Source organism: Sphaeramia orbicularis, chromosome 7, assembly GCF_902148855.1.
Source record: "Sphaeramia orbicularis chromosome 7, fSphaOr1.1, whole genome shotgun sequence".
NCBI classification, from domain to species: domain Eukaryota; kingdom Metazoa; phylum Chordata; class Actinopteri; order Kurtiformes; family Apogonidae; genus Sphaeramia; species Sphaeramia orbicularis.
In genome coordinates, this window is record NC_043963.1 from 22,888,558 (window position 1) to 22,905,793 (window position 17,236).

General features: G+C 42.1%; 1 protein-coding gene across 8 annotated transcripts in view; it reads left to right on the forward strand.

The window, feature by feature from the left end:
* The window catches only part of hspg2 (heparan sulfate proteoglycan 2), a 122,342-nt gene that overhangs the window by 30,211 nt on the left and 74,895 nt on the right, over positions 1-17,236 (forward strand). For 6 of the 8 annotated variants that reach the window (XM_030139143.1, XM_030139146.1, XM_030139147.1 and 3 more), the window contains exons 4-25: positions 3,356-3,415; positions 8,516-8,625; positions 8,825-8,883; positions 9,130-9,302; positions 9,406-9,444; positions 10,821-10,946; positions 11,091-11,282; positions 11,700-11,819; positions 11,936-12,067; positions 12,452-12,596; positions 13,208-13,365; positions 13,474-13,614; positions 13,745-13,908; positions 13,996-14,175; positions 14,331-14,527; positions 14,879-15,026; positions 15,403-15,530; positions 15,743-15,829; positions 15,964-16,022; positions 16,291-16,355; positions 16,549-16,689; positions 16,893-17,066. In XM_030139143.1, coding sequence (XP_029995003.1) covers positions 3,356-3,415; positions 8,516-8,625; positions 8,825-8,883; positions 9,130-9,302; positions 9,406-9,444; positions 10,821-10,946; positions 11,091-11,282; positions 11,700-11,819; positions 11,936-12,067; positions 12,452-12,596; positions 13,208-13,365; positions 13,474-13,614; positions 13,745-13,908; positions 13,996-14,175; positions 14,331-14,527; positions 14,879-15,026; positions 15,403-15,530; positions 15,743-15,829; positions 15,964-16,022; positions 16,291-16,355; positions 16,549-16,689; positions 16,893-17,066 — 2,798 coding nt within the window. The remainder of the gene's footprint in view (positions 1-3,355; positions 3,416-8,515; positions 8,626-8,824; positions 8,884-9,129; positions 9,303-9,405; positions 9,445-10,820; positions 10,947-11,090; positions 11,283-11,699; positions 11,820-11,935; positions 12,068-12,451; positions 12,597-13,207; positions 13,366-13,473; positions 13,615-13,744; positions 13,909-13,995; positions 14,176-14,330; positions 14,528-14,878; positions 15,027-15,402; positions 15,531-15,742; positions 15,830-15,963; positions 16,023-16,290; positions 16,356-16,548; positions 16,690-16,892; positions 17,067-17,236) is intronic. The other 2 variants (XM_030139145.1, XM_030139148.1) reach the window with 2 other exon arrangements.

Genomic DNA, 17,236 nt, shown 5'->3' on the forward strand with positions numbered 1-17,236 from the left:
AGATACCACATGCACTTAGTCATGGTAGTAGTCATTAGAGAGCAGCTGCAGACTTTTCAACTACTAACTTTGGGTCAAAAGTTTGTGAATTTGTATCTACAGATTACCTTATCTGTTGGATGTTCGTTTGAATGTTTAACTCTCACAGACTGCATATTTTTCAAGAGCCTGACTTAGACTGACTGTTTAAAATACAGTCATTATGTAGTTGAATTAACTGTTTCTCCTGCAGCCAAATTTATGCAATTTTAGGCATACGTTTCATAAACAACCTCTAATGTACTTGATTTTAGATGAAATCTGTAGCCATTTCTCACTTGATTCAAGCCGTGGATGAGCAGAGGGATATGTCCTGTGTTTAGTCTCAGGGACGTTTTGTTTTAACTTCATGTCCAGAGTGTCCTTGATCCACAGCAAAAAGCTGCCTCACAGACAGGTTGCTGTTTTCTTGCACAGGCGGTTTTACTTCTAGCAACATCAACAGGTCCCGGGTGTTCAAATGACACACTTCAGATTGTGTTATCTCTAGTAAAAAAACACGTGTTTGTAATGCAACAGTACACCAGGTTAATGTCAGGCTGTCTGTCATCTTGGCCAGGATGCTCAGATGGTCCTTGGACAGCCTAAGGCCAGGCCACCCACCCAGTATCTCTGCTGTTTTCACAGTCAGTTTATTAGATGTTAGTGGTACGGCTTCTGTGTGTGTTTTAGTTTGAGTGTCAGATAGAAGGAGCCTCTCGCATAAGTTGCACAGAGGGACAAGTGATGGCAGCTGCAGCTATTTTGGTGAGCTCTTTGTTGTTGCACTGCTGGGGGCCCTCAAGGTGGTCAAACACCGACTCACCAGGCCAATATTACAAAAACACTTGCATCACAATATAATCAGGTGGCAGACTCCCATCTGTGAACACTGCTGTTGTAAAAGTAGAATAAGAACTTTGCTAAGAACCTTCATCTGAGCTGTTAAAGGACGTAAGGATGTAACTTATGTCAGATTATTTTGTTAGCCATTAATAAAAGTTTGCGGCCTCCATTCACAAAGACTCAATTGTCACTGTGAATGTTCATAATGCACTTCGGGTGGGCATTTTTGTGAAACACTACTTCCGAACGGTCTTAGTCACTGGCTTGAGCCTTATTACCTAGCCCCATGATGCTCCACTCTGTTGTATCAAAAACAAATGTGTTGCCTTGGAGAACTGGCTTGTGCCATTCCTCTTTAGGAAAGAGATGTTGAGGCTTTTCATTGAAAGAGAGTGTGTGCAGCTGTTTGGATTTTTCTTTTTTTATTCAGGGCAGTGTCAAGGACAGGGTTGTAACTTATCTATCTGTTTATTTTCATGACCTTTATGATGATCTATACTCTTGCAGGAGAGTGCCCCTAAAAGAAAGACAAGTAAATGGTTAATGCTGTTACAAAACAAATACTGAATGGGAAGTTGTGATTTTTGGCTGAGTTTTCAATTGTCCTATAGTTTTCCCAGATCAGAGTGATTATTTGGACAAAGCTGCACAGTGGCTTCCTGATCTAACACAAGGGAGTGTCCATATCAAATGATACCTCCACTGGGATCTGTTAAGAGATTTCTTCGCATCAAGTAAAACTGTACTCTTCCATTTGTGACTTATCACTCACAGCTTATCTGTCATTTCATCTAGTTCCTGTCTGTTCATACAGTGATGGCTTTGTTTCAGGGATCACAGCCTAGTCTGCGTGAGTCAGGAGTGATAATAAAGGAGTAACCCCTTCGGTCTGGCTCTTGCTCCCATTGACAAGGATCACAACATATCTGCAGTCTTTGAAGTAGCGGATGCTTCATTAGCTTTAATTAGTTTGGGTCACTATTCTTGAGGGAGACCTCTGATGGTTGGGTAGGGCAAGTTTTCTTTCAGCTGTTTCCTGGCTCGGATGTTGTAAACTTTAAATAGTGCTTTTTACTTAGAATCTCTTGCCTAGGGTGTATTCACTTCTATAGCTACATTAAATGCTCTTCACCTGACGGTACCGACACATTCAGTCTATCATTAAATAAGTAAATCTTCTTATAGAGCTGTCCTCTGTAGAACATGCCACAGTTATAGCTATTGGAGTATCAGAAGCCATATGTTTTTTGTAGGTGCAGCTGTAAAACAGCTGGATCCAGCATACTCACTTGATTATGGAGGAGCTGTTGTTTACTACTGTCTGTCGAAGTTTATGGAGTGGACTCTCACACAATCTGGATCAGAACATTGGATTCCACAGAATAGTTTTACTCAATAAAAGAAAAATCACACCATTTGTAATCATGATTTATTTATAAAACATGTTGCTCATTTTTCATTAAAGGGCCGTGACAGAAAATGTCCATGACTTCTAAAACCCACCCAAGGTTCAGAACTGTCAAGAAACCTCCTCAGTTGACATTTCAGAACATGTCCCTCAGCAAAACCGCATCCAAAGCAGTGGAAGAATGAATGACTCACCGCAACACAGAACGTGGTCACTGTTGCCTGTGCCAATGTGGAGGGTTTAACTTTTGGTGAGAAAACTGGTTTAATGCCACTCAGTTCTTTCCATTTAGGAGAAAAAAACAGGAAGTGCTCCTCCCTGCATCACTGCCCAGCCCCAGGGTGGATGTGTGTGTGTCAGACAGAAGAGATGCAAAGAGCAGCACGTGGACATGTGTGTTTGGTTCATAAGATATCCTTTGTTGAACTAAAGAGGAGTCAGTTCTAAGAGATGCCCCCTGACCCTTTTCTCCTTGACACTGTCATGCAAGCGGACGTGCGTGTTTGCAGACAGACAGCGGCTGAGCTCATTAGTGACTGAGCACGCCACAGGCTCCCAGCATCCTTTGTCTCATTAAGAACACGTATCCACAACACAGGGCTGGTTTTGATTAGTGGGTCAGTTGACAGTACTGACACAGAATTCATATTAACTTGTCTAGTCTCATAAGTAATGGCAATGACAACATTACTTTTAATTCTTGGACCGTTTTTTACGTTTATCTCATTATTTTTTTGTGTTTTGTTTTTTCAATGCTATTTCCCTTGAGAGTATTTTCATTCTGACCAGTTTGGAGACTTTTCCTGATTTTTACACCTGTTTCTGTTGAGAAAGTTCTTGTAGCAGTTCTCTTTCTGATTGTCACTTTCTATTTTCTCTCCATGCTTCCAATCATTTCCTTTCTAACGTTCCCGAAACTTTAACCCCTCTGCACCTGCCTGCCTAACTTGGTCCTACTCCTGGTCCTTGTGTCGCTTTTTTTGTTTGATCCTTGACCTTTGGCTTCCTTTTGTGCCCTGTCGACCTCTGCGTTACGTCTCACCCCTCTGTCTCTCGCTCCTTGCCTCCCATTGCTTGCAATAGCACCGTGGTTGGACTCTTCACATATGGGGAGCATACAGAGCCCAAATGAACAAAGCTACAGTAAGTCCTTAAGCACTTTTTTCTCTTTTTATGCAGCAGTTTCTCTCCTCTCTTGTCTTTGGCATACTCTCCTGTCACCTGCTCCGTTCAGTTATGCACTCTTATTTCCAAAAGCACTCTCAGATAACATTCCAAGGAGGAATCGGCTTGGGCATGTGGTGCCTGAGTCCAGCTGAACTGTTTTTCCAAGTGCAGGCATTTCCCTAGTGTTTTCTGATCACAGTGGAAAATGATGAGACTGTTCCATCGAGTAATACAGCTCATCTCATTCGAGTGACAACACTTGCAGTTCACTGTTGAAAACATCTTTCTGAAGAGATCTTGGAATTATATCTCTTTGTGGACAGCCAGCACAAAAGTGTTCTCCTCAGTCTAATTTAATTAAGTGTCTTTTGCGATGTCAACCTCTTACAGATGTCTCTTTTCAAATATATGAACCAGCTGTTTCACAAAATCACTAGAACATGAGTGAAGAAGTATTACACAGTGGAGTTTTTTTAGTCGCACTACAAGCTGTGGGAGAGCACAGCAGGGCTAGCTGAGTTTTTCTGTATTGTTTGGCTGGTAACCAAAAAAAGGGTTAAGTAGCAGGGGTCAGTTCTACAAGCATCAAGTTGAGAGAAAGCCTTGAGGCTGTAAGGAAAATATATAAGAAAAGAAATGCGAAAAAAACAAATGGAGAGAAACCAGTGTGTTATTAAAGGATTTTGATGGGATCACTGGTGCACAGTGGTTTGGACTTGTTCTTATTCAGTAGGTTCTGACTCTCCCTCTGTCTCTCCCAGCAGCTCGGGTGGTGTTGGGTCGATGCCGTGGGCTGCCTTGGGGGTTGAAGGTCAAGCCCAATGCGGCTGGGCTTTAAAGGCCATGCTGGGCTCACTGCTCAATCAAGTCTTTGTCTTCTGCATAGGCCTCTATGTGTTCAGCAGGGGCCCATTGCACAAAGCCACCACAGTTCTGCTCAACAGCTTTAATAGCTAAATAAGTTTGTGAATTAAGAGTGTAGAATGAATTAATAGAAAGGAATTTTTCCAGATTACTTTTTTTTTTTCATCCCACCCATCATGCCCACACCCTGCCAGTTTCATCACCCATGATGGTGGCGATGTTTGACAAGGGGATTCCCCCCTCCACTGGAAACAGTGAATGATGTACAAGAGAATAGGGTTTTGGGAAAAAGAGCCGCTTGTTAGCAGTGGAGCACAACCCGGCAGTCTCATCAAAGGAGCTCAGGCGGCGGTAGTCCTACACTCGCCAGGCTGTAATGTCAAAGCGGCGAGCTCAGAGAGAGTTGGGGCTGTGAGCTGGTGCTGACCTGGCGGCGAATGCCCACTCAACTGATGAGATTATGTGCGGGTCAAATGAAGCGCTTTGAAGAGTATCTTTGATGTTGCTTGTCTTTTGGTTCCACTTTCAGGGCTAACAATTATTTCTACAAGTCTGACACTAAAAGCCTGCACTCATGCACCCTGCTAGGTTGGGCCAAAGCCTGCAGTTCTGTTGTTACATGTTCGCTACACTGTGTGTTTTCATAGGCAGTGCTCAGTTTACTTTGTCATAAATGAGGCTTTTCCTTAGCAGGAGCAGGACGCCTCGGAGTGCCAATGCGGTGTGTAAGAAAAAGGGATTATAACTGTTTTAAGACGACAGCTGTTTACCAGCCAAAACTCAAGCAGTGGAGCATAAGGCAGCATGGTTCCCCACAGATTGACAAGCCAGTGAACACACAGGCTGTCAGACACAAAATCTTTCAACTTTTAATTAACTTAGCTCCGAGTTAGCATGAAAAATGTCTGCTGTCACTGTCCACATGTGTACTGATATGGAATTAACCAAGGACAAGGGAAAGGAAAGAAACCATATAAACCAAGAGTGTGTGTATAATAGCCTTTGTACATTCTGTTCGAAGTGGATGTGTTTATGTGCTTTTATTTTGGACATATTTGGTGTGTTTGTAACCAGAGATTCAGCAGATGCCTACTTAGAACATGACTCCTTGATTTTTGGCAGGCAAGTAGCATCTTACTGCAAGAAACCGTACAAATATTGACTTCCTCCCTAAACCCACACTGCCCGTCTGAAATCAGCGGCTGGCAGGCCCATCCTAACAAAGTATTGGCAGGAGGGGGAGAATGGGGCACCCAGTGGGCCTGTGCTATTTAAAGTTTCATTGGTTAAGCATGTGACTGTGGAATCATAATTATACAGCTGACATTATTGATAATAGTCAGTTACTCAAGTAACTCATCAAGATATTTTACATATGTAGTTAGATGTTGGCAATGATATGACAAAAATGTATTATTATTATTATTATAATTATAAGGCCAAGACTTCAATGCACAACTAAGATTCTTCATAAGAGAAATGCATTAGTTTAGGGGTGGGCGATATGGCAAAAATATCACATCACGATTTTTAACAAAATAAAATCATGATCTTGATTTTTTCACGATTCTTTACATTGATCTTTAAGACTAATTTGCATATCTTTTGCCAGGTAAAAAGCCACTGCTTACGTTACCTCTTTCGGCCATTTGCTGATGTTCTCATAGAGTGCCTTTACTAAATGCTTGCGTTCAAGTTGTTTGCTTTTGTTTATCGCTACCTGTTGCCTCTGGCTGCAGTGTGCCTGGTCTTTTAGCAGTAGTTGGGCACGCATCGATTCAGGTTGGACAGGGGGCTACTAATGTCATGAACACAACACAACACAGAAACACACAACACAGAAAGCTTATAATGCGTACAGATAACACACCAATTAAAAGCGGCATGTATATTTACGAGAGTGATGATAGCATGTTGCCAGGTGATAGAACAGGTTCGTAGTGTTGCCATCCGACGTGTGAACAGTATCTGTGCAAATTTTGCAAATTACTGTTATTTGCACTATGTCGTTTGGGGAAAAGCCAAACCAATTTAGTGATGCCTTTTACATTTTCATTTGAACAAAGCAAACTTGTATGGTGTATTCCATTTAAGGGGGTTCAGTGTAGTATTGACAGTCCAGACGATCAACAGCAGTGAGGAGCTGCAAACCACAGCACACTTAGAACCACCAAAACTACCAATGAATCAAGTCTATGTATCCACACACTGTATCACTCACTGAATAAAGTATACAGCTCATTGTTTGCACACGTCTGTATTACTTTCATGTGCTGCATCAGCTGATAGTTTACATTATAGCTCTGTCAGCTTATCTTTGTATTTAGAAAGAAAACAGTCACTGTGAAACCACAAATCATATTAGTTTTCTGTTTTCTGTGTGGTTTTTGTCAGTAGTTTCACTAAAGAGCTGAGCTGAGCTGAGCTGAGCTGAGCTGTGGATCAACAAACAGCAACTTAGCAAAGATAATAGCATCACGTAATAACATTAGAGTTTAATTATCCTCATAAGCAAACCCACCTGTGTAGAAGAAATGCTTTGATTTCAGTATCAAGCTCTTCATTTAGAGTCATGTCCAGTGGTGAAAACAACAGTGCTTCTGGCTTTTATCACTTTGTCACTTTTTTTTGTCTCTAAAAGTTGTTTTTTAGTGGTTCTCATCCCATCTCATCATTTTCCGAGTCTTCTGTCAAAGTGTGTGTGAGCAAGCAACCTATTGATTTTAAAATTGTAACTATAACTAAATCATCGTACTTATTTACTCATATTTTCATAATACAAATGCATGTATTCTGTTCTCCAGCACTGACCCTGATATGTACTGTCTACAGTTGAAAAATTGATTAAAGATAATAAATCTTAGGGTAGGTCTGGGGTGACAGTAAGTGTTTAAGAATCAAAAGAACAGTGGGAACTGTCAGTTTGTAAAATATGTTTATTTGGATACCGTTTATTTATGTAGCAATAACTGTGACTTTTTGTGACAGTGTGCATATAATACCAGAGTGTTAAAATAAGTCAGCATGACAAGTCTGACAAAATTATTGCTCGTTTTAACTTACTTTCTTGGCACATGAGTAGAATTCTTTGTAAATGGGGCAGTTTTAAATGATTGAAAAGGTTAAAAAAGAGGAGAATTGGCCTGTCAGGAAACAAAAAGAAACATAACTTTTTTCCACCCCTGCAGTTCTTCATGATGATAAGAGGGTAAGGCCTGCCACTGTGTAGCAGTTTTCAGGATCAGTGCAGCCTTCAAGGACACCTTTAGCTGAGACACATGGCACCGTGGATGTACTCCCAGCCACCAGGTTTCTGAAAACAAATCAGTCTGGCCTGTACTGTCACTCCAAAGCAGCTGCAGAGAACTTATTGCTGCTTCTGTTTGACTTATGTCGTAATGTGGACGTACCTTATGCTCAGCCAGTTGACCTAAATGTTAAATGACCTGCCACACCAAGCGAACATAGCCCCTCTGTACACCATTGATATAATCCCAGCTACTGCCTGCATGATGTGTTTGACTTGGTACATGTGGAGGGAAGATTGAGGCCCCCCTCCAGAGTCACTCACAGAGGATTTTCTACGTTTTCCTCTGCAGCTGCTGGCACAGTTGTGATGCTGACTTAAACTACCTCTTCCGTCCCAACCCTCTGATATCACAAGCATTCACTCAAAAGATCTGGAGCCAAATCATGGCCGTGCTATTTCAGCTGATGTACATAAACAGTGTATATAGACATTTATGGCAGGACTGACTGTGTACTCATCTCTGGTGTGCGTCTCCGTGTTGCAGACAGCGAGGAAAACACGCCTCGGTTCTTTAATTTCACAGTGATATTTGCATATGCGGGTGCAGAGCAGGCCTCTGTCAGTGTATGTTGCTTGTTAAGGCCAACGTGTGGTGCAACGCTGCAGTTGTCGGTTTTAGTACAGACCAGACCACAATTGAGATATGGAAATAGATGCCATAATTTGTATGTGGCTTTCATTTAAGCCACAGTAATGCTGTGCAGCTTTTGCTTTCAGAAACATTTAACCAAAGGCTTTCCTAAAGCTAATAATTCCCCAAACAGTATCCTGTATTGTCTTTAATAGACATCACCACTTAATCTTGAGTCTACAACAGATGGACATTAATACTGAGCCTGTGGTCTTCATCTGTTATTGCGCGGTGTAGCTGACAGAATTTCCTCTCCTCTCTGTGTTTGAAGTATATTACAGAGCTCTCGTCAACTTCACGGATTCCCTCGTCTACACCCCCGATTTTGAGAACATCTTCTCTGCTGCCTTCATTGAAGTCTCTGACGCAGTGGTTGACACAGTAAGTCCCTTTACTGAACTGTCAGCACGAACTCTTCTTAACAGTGGTCATCTAAAGTACACTAAAGCTGTTACTACCTTATAAGGTTCATGCTTGTGATTTATATCTTTGCTTATTTTAGTATGTGTGACCTCATGTCTCAAAATAAGGGCCAGGCTTGTTCAATCCAACTTAACCAAGTCTGGTTTTACTTCCACAGCTTGAGTCAGAGTACAACAGGATTCCAGGTGTCCAGACAGTCAGCGTTGTCCTCATTAAGTAAGAACACAAATCACACCTTATGACACATAAAGTACAGTAGATATCCCACAGCTGCTGCCTGGGGGGTGTCTTACTTTGGTCAGGCGATATTTCTTAACAAGGCTAGTCGTGTGTGCCTGTAGTCTATAATTCATCATGTCTGTACTTGGTAATTTGTTTACATTCTGAAGAAACATTAAGTCTGAACAGCTTTTCTGTGTAACTGTTCTTGCATACATGACAAGCTCGCTCTTGTCCTTGCAGGAAGGAGATAAGAGATGATGGTGTGGATGTATTTGTGGAGTTGGATGTGGGTTCTGACTACAACAGTAATGATGAACAGATCCGCAGCGTTCTATATAATGTGGTCAAAGAAGGAGCCATTGCTTCCTACGTCACATCTGTCCAAGGCTTTCAGTTCAGACGGCTCGGGGAAGGTAAGACCTCCGCTCCCTGCACAATATTTGCTGCGTGGTAAAAGAACGTGAAGGTCCATTGCAGTGTTAGGCAGTTTCCTTAACATTTCTCTGTGATTTCTAGCTCAGCCTGTGCCTTCAGTGGAACCTATAGCAATGCCAGGTTTGTACCATGTCTGCTGCATGGTGCTGGCTGTTCAGTTGAAATTATACAGTGACTTTAGGGCCTTCATGGGGTCAGCAGTGCAAAGCTGATGTTTGAGCATATTTTCTCAGGTGCAGATATGAACAGGAATTCCTTTTGCATGGCATGAGTTTGACCAGAAATGCTTTTTTTATGCGAATTTGAACAACAGTATATGGGCATGGCAATTATCTATGTACATACCGTTAGTTATGTTTAGGAAATAGGAGATATAGGGTTTCTGCAGGTAATTAAAACTCCAAAGCCCAGAAATCAGAATTTTTCAGCCTTAAATTATGAACATGATTTTGACAGGTTGGCTTATTAAGTTAGCAATACTTTAATAAAATTGGCTAAATGTTAACTTAACGCCATTAAAAACACATGATCCAGACATATGGTGTAATTTCCAGAAAATGATTTGCTCGGGTGCCTATTTTGTATATGTTGCTCACGAGATGAATAACACAGTTAACAGCTGTATTTTTTTCATTACTGACGCATGCAATGTCAGTGTTTGGACCAATCCCTTAATGTCGGACATTGAGTCGAATCTCTTGTACAGTCACGCTTGACAGGTAACTTTAGGTGTGGTCAGTACCCGATAGGCAGCAAAGAGAACGCCCAAATGTTTTTGCCAGCTCAAAACACCACGACTTACGATACAACAGAGAGAACGTGCCATTAGCATGTTATGAGCAGGTCTGAGCCGTGGTGAAGTCGCTCACTGTCTGAGTGCCAGGTCGGATCGGATGGGATCCCTCAGGACAGGATCATGAGACTTGTCAGTTCCATGCGTCGTCGCTGCTGTGCTTGTTTGGAAGCCAGAGGTGGACACACCTGATATTGAATGATGACACTTTCAGTTTCTGAGTACCTGTATTCAGTGACTGAATAAACATATTAAGCAGATCACAATTTGTCCACAATTCATTCTCTAATGACCAATGCTTACCTCTTTAATATGAAGGTAACCCCAAACCAATTAATTTAATATATCTCCAAATATACACTTTATTCTGACCCATGCATTTTTAATGGCACTGAGTATATATTATTGAATCTGTAACAGAATTGTAAAACGATACGCTGTTATGCAAACCTGTAAGGTGGTCAGAAGGTCAGAGAACATCCAACTAGTGTGTTGCGATCATGTTTTGTGACCTAACATGGTACTCCCCTAACTGTGGTGTTTACAGTATGCCTGAGTGGCTCACGCTCTGGTAGCTTGTGTTTTGTTTTTTTTTTAAATTTTATTTGTGCCTGTGCTATGATAGTGCTCTGTAGTGGCTGTGTTGTAGTCTTGGCTTGCATGTCTTTGATTCTTGAACATCCCCTCCTCCATCCACTCTTAGTAACCCCCAGCATCAGACCCTGCATGCCAGATGAGCACAGGTGTGATGACGGAACATGTATCCTGATGGAATATCTGTGTGACAACCGACCAGACTGCAGAGACATGAGTGATGAGCTCAATTGTGGTGAGTGGCTTCCGTTTGGCTTTGTAACACGGTTGGCTACTGCACGGAACACTGGCTAGATGTGTGATATTTAACACTACGGTGCCTGTTTGTACATTGTATAGCTGTACAAGTTTAACACTTTTTTTCCCCCTATTCTTTTAGATATAAAACCACCCACTCCTTCTGTCACCCCAACTGCTCCTACTACAACCACCACTGCCAGGAAGACTTCCATCTTCCCAGGACCCTGCAGAGCTGACCAAGCCACATGCCAGAGTGGAGAGTGTATCCCCCGAGACTATGTGTGTGATGGTCAGAGGGACTGTTCGGATGGAAGTGATGAGTTCAGATGTGGTAAGTGACACAGCTGTGTGTATGTTGTCACTTTCAAACACCTTCACTCCAATAACTTCTAACGTTTTATTAGCGGTAGGAGTACAGGATAGAGGAACATTCTTAGTCTTATAACACATTGTTAATGCACTGATGCCAAATAATGACATTATTATTAAAACATGGAACCACTGAAGCATTTTTTACCAGTCAGTGTGTGTTTGTGTGTATTATAGAGGGACTAAGCTAAAACTCTGTGTACTTTTTTTGTAGATAGTTAACACAGTATGGGTATTTCTTTCCTCTTAACTCATACAGACTTCAAGATGTATTGTATATTGACGTATCAAGTATCAAACAATATTGCGTAATACCATTGTTGTAGGAAATACATTATTATAGTATCATATTGTGAGTTTATGCTGTTATGTTCCACAGGTACGCCATCTCCCTGTGAACCCAATGAGTTCAAGTGTAAAAATGGTCGCTGTGCCCTTAAGCTCTGGCGTTGCGATGGAGACAACGACTGCGAGGACAACTCAGATGAAATAGACTGTCGTAAGTCTGTTTATTTTAGGATTTAGGGAGATTTTAGTCTTTCTGGCCTTCAAATTGAGTTGGTGTTTACAAATGACTGAAAGCTGTTGTAAATCTCCATTTTGTAATAACTATAGCCACCAAGGGTCCTGGTGACAGGTGCGCTCCCGAGCAGTTTGAATGCCTGAGCGATCGCACCTGCATCCCTGCTAGTTACCAGTGTGATGAAGAGCCAGACTGCCCTGACCGCTCTGATGAGTACGGCTGCAGTAAGTCTCACACCAGCAGCTGTCTGCACTCACAATCTTTCTTTCTTTCACACACACACACATTTCTCTCATTTTTTTTCCCCTTGTTGCACTTTCGCTCTTTCTCCTCTATAATCACCCTCTGAGTTCCTTTGTACGCTGTGACTAATTTGCAGTGAACCAAGCTCTTTTCACACACGTGAGACACAGAGCTTTTTTGTGAGGAATCCATTCCTGAGAACTGAAAGGGAATTGTCCATCCATAGCAGAGAATTATATTTCCCCTGACTTTTAGGCATTTATGAGCTTCACTGAATGGACTAATTCCAGTCCCATGCCAGCTTTTTGTATATGTGCATTTAATGAGTGGCTTAAGCAGTTTTTCATCTTCTTGACTCTGTGCAGCTCCTCCCTCGGTGACTAGCCCTCCGGAGGAGTCCATTCAGACAACACGGGGGTCGACGGTGATGTTCACCTGTCAGGCAGTTGGAGTTCCTACCCCCATCATCACCTGGAGACTTAACTGGGGGCACATTCCAGTCAGTTCCAGGTGGGTTTCATATGAAAGCCAATACAGTCATTAACATTTCATTTAAATCCCCTAGTATTGCAGAACATTTGGCATTTATGGAAAAGGCTGTCAAAATCCTCTAAAATATCACTGACACTCGTCTGAAAGTAAAATAATTACGCCACACTAAGAGAAACACATGTTGCTGTGTTGAAACTTTTTCAGAAACACATCTGGTTCTGATGAAAGCCTAATTGCTCAGTAACAGATGATAAAAAGGCTATGAATTTGTCTTTTGTGCATTATTCTCACCTGGCATTTGATAATTTCACTACAGCATAACTGTTTCCAGCCATCCATAATTGTATTTAGACCTGTGATTTCAATTACTGAAGTATTTGGTTTACTCAGTCTGTTCAGTCATGATCTCTGTGACTGAAAATCATTTTCCTGAAGTTGCTGTTTCAGAATGTTCATTTTGGGCGTAGTCTACTGTGTGTGGTTAAGCAATTACATCAGAATTTAATGAGCTCCTACACCTCTTACAGTGGGAGTCACAAAGAGTGGGCTTTATTTTAATATCCAAATTAAAGCTGGCATGGATGTCTAATCAATGAGGATGCAATTTTTCCACCTCATTTGTTTCCCAGGATCTCCATGACCAGTGAGAACGGTCGTGGAACTCTAACTATTCGAGATGTAAAGGAAACAGACCAGGGAGCCTACACGTGTGAGGCCATTAACGCTAAAGGCCTAGTCTTCGGTATTCCTGACGGAGTGCTGACTCTGACATCAAACCCAAGTCCAGGTACTGGCACAGTTATTCCTTTTTTACTTCAGAATCTGAGGCGAATCAGTTCATCCCTGAATAAACAGTTACCAAGAATATTAATTACCTTTGTCTTGGTTTCTGCAGGAAACTGCCCTGATGGCCACTTCAGCGTGGAAGGTCGCTGCATGCCCTGCTTCTGTGCTGGAATTGTCAAGAACTGCAAAGCTACTGGCCGCTACCGCAACCAAATTGGCCTTCGTTTTACTGAGGAGGAGGACTACAAAGGTACTGATTCCATTAATATTATTACCATTATAACAACTACTGATAGAGATAATAGGTCTATTTAAGTGTACTTTGACAATCGTTACAAGCCTAAAATGACTGAATAGATGTCTGTTGTGTCTGCCTCTAGGTGTAAATGTCTCCTTCCCGTCGAGGCCAGGTACTCCCCCTCTCTCCTCTACTCAGCTCCTCATTAACCCTGAGATGGAGGAGTTCCAGCTTGTCGACCTGTCACGACGTTTTCTCAACCTTGACTCCTTCTGGACCTTGCCTCGCCAGTTCTTGGGCAACAAGGTTAACATGAAAACCTTAACGTAATGAATTAATTTGATTTCTTACATTTTGTATTGAATGTTTGAAAACCATTTTTTCTTGATTTAGATTGATTCGTACGGAGGGTCACTCAAGTACAAAGTGCGGTACACACTCGCCCGTGGTCTTTCCGAGGCTGTGGAGAAGCCAGATGTAATAATTGTTGGAAATGGGCGCAGGCTTGTGTACCGAAGGGGAAGCGGCACTCCAGCCCGAGTGGTCAACCAGAAAGAGATCAAGTTCACTGAAGTAAGGCTCTGGTTAAGAAGAGTGATTTCAGCAAAAACAAGTGCCTTTTTTTTTTTTTTTTTTATAGAGCACAGTAACAGGATCACATAACTGAATAACATAGTTGATGGTGCATTAGAATGGACATGCATCAGTTAACCTTGTTATTGTTCTAGGAAAACTGGCAGCACTCCAATGGCAGATCTGTAACCCGGGAGGACTTGATGATGACCCTGGCCAACTTGGACAGCATCAGTATCCGCACGATCTATGACAACCACATGGTCAGCGTGGCCCTTAGTGATATTGTTATGGATACCACCTCAGTAGAGTTCAGCACTCTGGGTCATGCCAAAGACGTTGAAGAGTGCAGGTATGCCAAGAAAAGAAGTATGACCGTAGTATAACCGTAACCATGAGCATCATGGAATGGGAGTGCCTTACAAGCTCTCAATAAGCAATCTACTATCAATACAAGCAACTAGGGTTATGGTCAGAGTGAGAAGAGCTGCACAGAAATCATTAACATGTGTAGTGTATGTGCTGGAACTTCTTGTAAAACATGCTTTTGAAATTAATTGCAAAAAAAGTGCTTGTTGTGTCTTGATTGTTGTGGCCTAAAGTGTCCAGTTTGATGTATTCTTATTACTTTTCATTGCACGTTGTTCCTCGTCTGCCAACATTTCTCCTCAGTACCTGAACTGTTTATTGTCATTATTTTCAGATGTCCTCCTGGATACAGTGGCCTGTCCTGTGAGATGTGTTCCTCTGGGTTTGAGCGTGTAACTGGTGGCCTCTATCTTGGCACCTGTGCAGGTTGCAACTGTAATGGACACGCTAGCGCCTGTGATCCAATTAGCGGACACTGTCTGGTAAATGTTTTTTTTTTTTGTGTGTTTTTTTATGTGTGTGTCTACTTAAAAGGAATAGTTTTGGGAACCCAGGCTTACTTTTTTTTTTTTTACTTAAAACTAAAGAGGATTTTTTTAACTCGAGTAAATCACTGCTTCTGGTTAAGAAGTAGTTACTCAGCCTTAAGTACAAATTAAACTAATGAGATGTCTTCATTCCCATTAGACATACCTCTCTTCCAGTCATTATGCTCAGCTCTGCTTTTATATTGACTTTCTTATCTCACTCTCTACAAGATGCAAATAAGCATATTTTCCAAAATGGCAAACATTCCCATCATTCTATTTTGAGTGGCATCACTGTGAGAGAATGACTCTAGTATTCCCATTACCACAGAGCTGCCAACACAACACAGAGGGCCCACAGTGTGATAAGTGTCGACCAGGCTTCTTCGGTGACCCGACCAGAGGTCGCCCCGATGACTGCAAGCCGTGCCCCTGCCCATACTATGAGACCTCACGTCGGTAGGGTCACTGACCCACTCAGACCACACACACACATACACTTACAGTACAAATGGGACCTCTAACAGAAACTTACATACCACACATAGGACTTTATGGGCTTTTTTTTACTTGCTAAAGATATTTGAACACTGGTTTATTCATTCAGCATGCTACCCATTAACCATCTGTGATAAAAATTAACCTGTGGCTATGACTTTTGGTTTTTGTAGATTCTCCGACACATGCTTCCTGGATGTTGACCAGCAGGCAACATGCGATGCCTGCAGACCTGGCTACACAGGAAGACGCTGTGAAAAGTGAGTAAGCAGTTCACTGTGCCTTTAGATGATTCACAAATTGTAACTCTGAGGAACAGATTTGAGAGCTTTAGCGATGATGATGATTTTTACAGATATGATGTTGATCAAAGTCTGGTTTTGCTGTTGTGTAGGTGTGCTCCTGGTTACCAGGGTAATCCCCTTCAGCCTAATGGAAAATGTGTTCCTAACTGTAAGTATTTGGTCATAATTGTGTCAACATTTTTCATATTTCCTGTTTCGTGCTTGAAATTGACAGAAGTTGGACCAGAAATGTACATCCCAGTCATCTAGTGATTTGACCCAAAGGAGGGCATAACCCTGTGTAATGATTACCACCAGGTCTCTTGGTCTAGTGTTACAGTAGGTTGGAGTATGTGGTCATGACTCAGGTATGCAGAGTGGCTGGAACATTCCCAGGTGCACTTTCCTCCATATATGTCATCTTCTTTCCATTTCAGCAACGTCCTCCAAGTGTGATAACAGAGGAACCATCAGCTCCAGCAGTAGACCATGCAGCTGCAAGGTATAGATACAACATTGTAAACTGCAAAATAAATAGCGTTATTTCATAACCATATAGGATAGAATATGAAGTTAATTTGTGGTTTATAAACTTGGCATGCCTCATGTTTTTTTTCTGCTGTCATTTCTAACAGTCAAATTAATAACACATGTACTATGTTTGAGCTTGCGTATGTTGTGTGTGTATGTTGCAGAACAACGTTGCAGGCGCTCTGTGTGATGAATGTAAACCAGGGTTCTTCCACCTATCAGAGGCCAATCCTGAAGGCTGTCTGCAGTGTTTCTGTATGGGCGTCACCAAACAGTGTGCCAGCTCCACTTGGAATAGAGATCAAGTAGGTTGCCAAGCTATGACTGGTAACAGGAGGGGTGAATATTCTTGGCATCAAGGTTTGACTCAGTGTTTGTGTAGCTATGCTGTATCAGCATATTCATTTTAGATACTTTTGTGAGATGGCAGTGTGCAAACAGTGATTGTGCTGAAGTGCATGAAAATCCCAGTTCACATCTCAGTTCGACAAAATATTTGTGTCCTCAGGTGCGGGGAGGAGTGAACGGGCAGCTCTTCACCCTCTCCAACAGTGCCAACACTAAGACTATTTCTGAAGGCATCACTCAAAGAGGCGTCTCTGAAGTTGTCTACCGCTCCTTCTCCAGTGTCCCCAATGATATTTACTACTGGGTCCTTCCCGAGAGCTTCAGAGGAGATAAGGTGAGAGGAAACTAAAAATAAGGTGGAAGACAAGGGGTGGAAAAGGGGAAAGAGAGAGTTAGCACAGCTTGATTTCACTGTTCTTTCTGTGCCACGCAGTCATGCCTCAGCATGTTGTCAAGTGGAAAGGCTGCACTCACCCACACAGCAATCTTCCTTTGAACCTTAGG